Here is a 5,260-nt window from a genome sequence, read left to right as displayed (position 1 = left end):
GGCGAGCACCTCCTACCTCTCCTCGCCCGGCTGCTCCCTTGCCCCGTCGCCCGCCGCGCCCTCGCCCGGCCTCAAGAGCTTGGCGGCCTTTGTCCGCCAGCTCAAGGCGTGGGACGAGGCGTGCGCCGACGGCCGCTCGTCGTGCTGGTTCGAGACGGAGGGCGACCTCCCGCGGCTGGCCGGGGAGGCGCTGCTGGCCGAGGCGGCCGCGACGGGCGCGAGGCGGATCGCCTTTGACGCCGTCGCGGCGCGTCTCGAGGCGACCGCGGCGCCGCCGCCGCCTCTCGGCACCGCTTTGGCCGCGTGGCCCACGGGATGGGGCATCGAGGAGGGCAACTTCTGCGGGCTGGCGCACTGGGCTGTGGAGGTGTGGCACGCGGCCGGGTCGGTCGACGCGAGCCGGTGGCAGGTCGAGGCTGACGGAGGGCGCCTCTTCTTTGTGCGGGTCGCGGAAAAGGCCGCATAATCGCGCTCTCCGCCGAGGCCCGCCTCGGCGACGGCGCTCGCCGCGCAGCAGCAGGCCAGCAGCAGTAGCAGCAGCAGCAGCAGCACGTGATTCTTGACACATGATTACACTACACAGTCCTCCCTTCGGTTGTCGTTTCGACCCTGTTTTTTCTTCTATCGCAGCGCACTCGCATCTGTGAGCCTAGCGCAGCGCGAACTCGCCGTCTGAGCCTAGCGCAGCGCGAACTCGCTCTGAGCCTAGCGCAGCGCCTCGGAAAACACCATTTTGGCTCGCCAACAAGCCCTCCGCGCCCCCACACCGTTAGGATAATACATTTTTTTGTCACAGCGCTGCGGTGAGACCCTCCACAACCCGCACAAACGCAGCAGGCAGAGACCTCAGCGTCCCTCCTCCTCCGCCGCCGCGCCCGCTCAGACGCGTGGGCCAGACGGCCACGGCCACGGGCGGCAGAGCGGGAGTGCCACACGCAGGATTGCTGCGGCTGTGAGCGCGTGCAGAGAGAGTCCTGAAGACGCGCTGGGTGTTTGTTGTGTGAGAGAGCACGCGCAGTGCCGCTGCGCAAGGGCCCGTCGCCCGCGCCGCTGCGCGCGCCGCCGCGCCGCCGCCACTTGAAGAGCATGCAACTGCGCGAAGCAGCCCACCGCTCACTGTTGAGCGCTGCCCTTCGCCGCAGGGAGATGCTCGCGTCGCTGTGGAACCGCGCCAGCACGGCCTACCGGGCCAAGGTTGGGAGGGAGCTGTCAAATCACGGTGCGGCCCGCCCACGAGACCGCTGCGCCGACGCCGCGTGGATAGCATGTTGGCGGCCGGTCGCGCTCGCGCTGGGATGCAGACACCGAGATTTTTCAGACACGCGCAGAGACGCACCCACCTCGCTGCCGTCGTGCCGCGAAGCGGTTGGGCGGATCCGATGGCGATCTGCTGGCGGTAGTGCTCGGCGCTCACAAGCTTCTGGCTGGCGCCTCTCACCCTGCCGTCACCCTCGCACCTTCCGGCTTCACCCTGCGTCACCCTCGCCCCTCACCCTCACCGCTGTGTCGCAGGGCTGCTGTACGAGGACTGCCTTATTGAAACGGAGGAGGTGAAGCTCGCGCTGAAGCGGCTGCCGCCTGACGTGCTCACGACGCGCGCGCGGCATCAGCCCTCTCGGGACCCGCACCCACGCCGTCGCTGTTTGCCCCTGTAGGTGCTGAATGCGAGGGAGCAGCGGCTGAAGCGTGCGATGGTGCTCTCGAGTCAGATCAAGACGGTGTGTGCAGTCATCTTAGGCCACCCGAGATTCCCCAGCTCCCCTCTAGTCACACCAGGATGGCGCGCGCGCTCTCCCAAGCGTCTTCTTGCCGCCTCAGCGGCTCCCTCGCCACTGCCCTGCGTTTCCCCCTCGCATGCGCCGCCCTCGGATGTCTCCCTCACCGCCATCGCCGCCACCCTCGCCGCCGCCGCCGCCCTCGCCTCGTCCGCCGCCCTCGCCGCCGCCGCCTTGCACGCCGTAGAGCTTGCAGAACACCTCACCACGGAACATGCCCGGCGCACACGCCCCCCGCTTGAGCGCACGCCAAGAACTGGCGCGTCTGCGTGCGACGCCCACCGTTGACACCCCCCCCCCCCCCCGCCCCCAGTTGCCGCCGGAGGTTGCCGAGAAGCTGGACCCGTTCGAGTCGTACCTTGGCCCGTATCTGGAGCAGGTCAAGAAGGAGAAGGAGGAGCTGCTCCTCACAAAGTGACCGGCGGCAGCATGCCTGCCTCCTTTAGCCCCGTGCCGTGCCTATGTCCCCCCTCTCTCTCTCCCCCCGCGCCGCCGCTGCTCTCCCGGTGTGCCGAGAGGGACGGAGCTCGCTCCTTTGCCATTGCCGCGTTGCGGCCTCTGCGCGGTTTCGGCGTTCTCCATACGAATGCGATGAATCGAAAGAAAGACGGCAGCCCTTCCTGAGGTCTGAGGACTGAGCACTACACATTCTGTACAAAAACGGTGTGACTTGTGAGCTGAGGCCAGCTGTAGAGCTCAGCTGAGAAGCTCGTCGCGGCTTCGTTCTCGCCGGTCGCGCCGGCGCGCGGAGTCTCCGGAGGTGCGCGTGCGGAGACGCCGCCGCGCCCGCGCGCGCGGGCCGGGGGTCGGCCGTCGCGGCTCGCGCTCGCGGCACGCGCGGGGGGCGCGCGCGGCCGGGGAGCTGCAGGCTCTCGTGTGCAGCTGCGAGCCAGCCGTGTGGACTGGTGCACGTCGTGGGGCGTGGGGCAGCTCGCTTGTGCTGCAAAAGTTGCCGTCCCTGCCCAGGAAGGCCGCGGCGGTGGCGGCGACGATCGCCGAGGTGGATGCGGCGGAGACGGAGGCGGAGGCAGAGGCAGGGCCTTCCGCCATGGAGATCGAAACCGTGACGACGATCCCGGTGCCGGCGCCGGTGCCCGTGCCAGTGGTGCCAGTGGTGCCAGTGCCGATGCCATCGGCGGCTGTGCTGGTGGCGATGCCGGTGGTGGCGCCGTCGGTTGTGGCGGCACCACCAGGAGCAGCAGGCGTGGCAGGGATGTCATTCGTGCCTGGGATGCAGGAGGAGGCATCTATTGCCGAGAGTGCTGTGGCGCACTTCTCGGAGCTTCTCCGTCGATGCCAAGCGGGAGAGCGGGCTACTGCGCAGTCGCGCCGCGAGTATGGGACGGCGCAGATCTCGGTCGCGGTGGCGAACAACAGGGCGAATCAGAACACGGTGTGCTGCGAGTTCAAGGGGCCAAACCCGTTGGTCAAGAGAGAGCTGGCCAAACACCCGCACGTCGGTGACCTGATTGACAGCATGGCGGCGAAGAGCGTGGTTGAGATTCAGAAGGTGCTGTGCACACACGGACTGCACACGTCGCAATAAATAAATAAAACGGGCACGCCAAACGAGGGGTGGGAGAGGGACAGGGTCCCCACCTGCACGAGCAGGATCTTGGAAGGACGATCAGGGACACAGGGGAACGGGAGCGGGGAGCGCATCGCGACACGGAGGGGGGCTGGGCAGGGTTCACCCACACGACAGGGTCCCAGGGATTCCTCTCTCGTATAGGACAGGTTGCACCCGGCGGCACGGGGGCAGGCGCGGGCCTCCTACTGGTTGCGCTCTCCTAGTTCTCCTGCTCCTGACAAGGGACAGCGACAGGCTCGCAGCACGGTGGACTCCCTATTCCACTGGCGATCTCTCTCGACTAGCGACCTTCCTCCGGCTTCTCACCAGCAGTCTCTCACTACCACGGGCACACTGACAGAGGCGGCCAAAAGGCTCACGTGGGTGGCAGGGCGGTGTGCCAGTGTGCTGTGAGAGAGGCGTATGAAGAATTCTTTTCTCCGGCGCGGCACCTGTTGGGGGGCGCTGAAAGAGGAACCTATCGCTGGAGTGTGGATGCGGGCGGAGCGTGGAGGCGCGGGCTGGGACGACTGGGAGCAGGAGGACCAGCAGTGGGCGGGCCAGGGAGCGCGGCGGCCCGCGGGCCCGCCGCCTGCAGGCCCACCACCCGCTCGTCCAACACCACCATCTCGCCCAGCACAGCCGTTCCAGTACCAGCCCGCTGCACCGCAGTCGGCGGCGCCCGGTGCCCCCGTGCAGCACCCGTACGCGCCGCAGCCACGGGGTCCGGCGCCTCAGCCGCCGCGGCAGCCGCCGCCGCGGCCGCCGCAGGGGTACCAGCCCGGCGGCGCTCACCAGTCGCCCGCCGCAGCCTCGCCGATGCCCCCTCGGCCCAACATCTTTGTGCCGCGCAAGGTCTCCACGGAGGAGCCGCCCGCGACGTCGCTCTCGGCCTCGACAGGCATGATGCAGCCGCAGCAGCCGTCAGCCACGACCGGGATGATGCAGCCGCCGCCGCAGCAGCCGCCGCCGCCGCCGCAGCAGCAGCAGCAGCAGCAGCCTAGCTCGGCAGCCGGGCTATTCGGCGCCCTGGGCGGAAGCTTCTTGGGCGGCGGCGGCGGCGGCGGCGGCGGCGGCGGCGGCGGCGGCGGCGCGGGCGGCGCGGGCGGCGCGGCGGCGGCATTGGCATCGGCGGGCGTTGCCGCGGCCCTGGGTAGCGGCGGCACGGGCAGCGGCGGCGGCGGCGTCGAGGATTTGGCGGCGTCTATGGCGATGAACTACGCGGGGCAGGCGCAGGGGCAGCTCAATCGGTACACCGGCTCCACGCTCGCCACGCTCCGCTACTACTTTGCCGTCAACCAGCTCTACGTCTTGCGCAAGCTGCGCGTCATCGCGCTGCCGTTTCGTCACAAGGAGTGGGACCGGAGGCTCGGAGAGGACGGCGCGCCGCTCCCGCCCAAGGCGGACGTCAACGCGCCCGACCTCTACCTGCCGCTCATGGCGTACGTCACGTACATCCTCGCCTACGGCTTCACGCTCGGCGCCGAGGGCAAGTTCACCTCGCCGGATGTGCTCGGCGCAGCTGGCTCCTCGGGGCTGGGCGTGCTCGTCCTCGAGACGGCGATGCTCAAGTTCGGCCTCTACCTGCGCGGCGCCGCGGTGCCGGTGCTCGACTCGGTCGCGCTGAGCGGGTACAAGTTCCTCGGCGCCGTCGTCACACTCGCCGCCTCGCGCTTGTGCGGCTCGTACGGCCACTGGAGCGCGCTGCTCATCTGCACCCTCCTGCTTGGCACCTTTGTCGTCAAGATGCTGCGAGCCTTTGCTCGGCCCGCCGGCTTCACGCCCGGCTTCCTCACCCAGGGGGTCGGCTCGCCAACCGGCAAGGCAACCCCCCACCCCCACCCCCACGCCACCCGCACGCCCGACCGACAACCTCCTCCTCGCCTCCGGACCCGGGCAAAGCACGCCTCAAGCC

The 5,260-nt window shown here is 69.4% G+C and overlaps 3 protein-coding genes across 3 annotated transcripts in view; 2 read left to right on the top strand and 1 right to left on the bottom strand.

Annotated features, from left to right (window-relative positions):
* Nucleotides 1–642, bottom strand: part of EMIHUDRAFT_371428 (hypothetical protein) — a 1,191-nt gene extending 549 nt beyond the window's left edge. The window contains exon 1 of the mRNA XM_005764124.1: nt 1–642. This exon is cut by the window's left edge and continues 12 nt beyond it. Coding sequence (XP_005764181.1) covers nt 13–324 — 312 coding nt within the window. The 5' untranslated portion in view covers nt 325–642 and the 3' untranslated portion in view covers nt 1–12.
* A 444-nt stretch (nt 643–1,086) lies between these two features.
* EMIHUDRAFT_470873 (ubiquinol-cytochrome C reductase complex 14kD subunit) lies at nt 1,087–2,451 on the top strand (the record flags this gene model as incomplete). Its single annotated transcript, XM_005764123.1, has 5 exons — nt 1,087–1,219; nt 1,513–1,583; nt 1,656–1,718; nt 2,089–2,385; nt 2,439–2,451. The coding sequence occupies 4 exons, from the start codon at nt 1,087–1,089 to the stop codon at nt 2,191–2,193; spliced, it is 372 nt and encodes a 123-aa protein (XP_005764180.1). The 3' UTR covers nt 2,194–2,385; nt 2,439–2,451.
* Nucleotides 2,452–4,551: 2,100 nt separating this feature from the next.
* The window catches only part of EMIHUDRAFT_247738 (hypothetical protein), a gene marked incomplete at both ends in the record, with an annotated part of 1,020 nt that continues 311 nt past the window's right edge, over nt 4,552–5,260 (top strand). Inside the window, one exon of the mRNA XM_005764122.1 lies at nt 4,552–5,148. Coding sequence (XP_005764179.1) covers nt 4,552–5,148 — 597 coding nt within the window. The remainder of the gene's footprint in view (nt 5,149–5,260) is intronic.

This window comes from Emiliania huxleyi (assembly GCF_000372725.1).
Source record: "Emiliania huxleyi CCMP1516 unplaced genomic scaffold EMIHUscaffold_602, whole genome shotgun sequence".
Classification (NCBI taxonomy): domain Eukaryota; phylum Haptophyta; order Isochrysidales; family Noelaerhabdaceae; genus Emiliania; species Emiliania huxleyi.
Note: the sequence above shows the minus strand (reverse complement) of the source record. Positions and strands in the feature narration are given on the sequence as shown.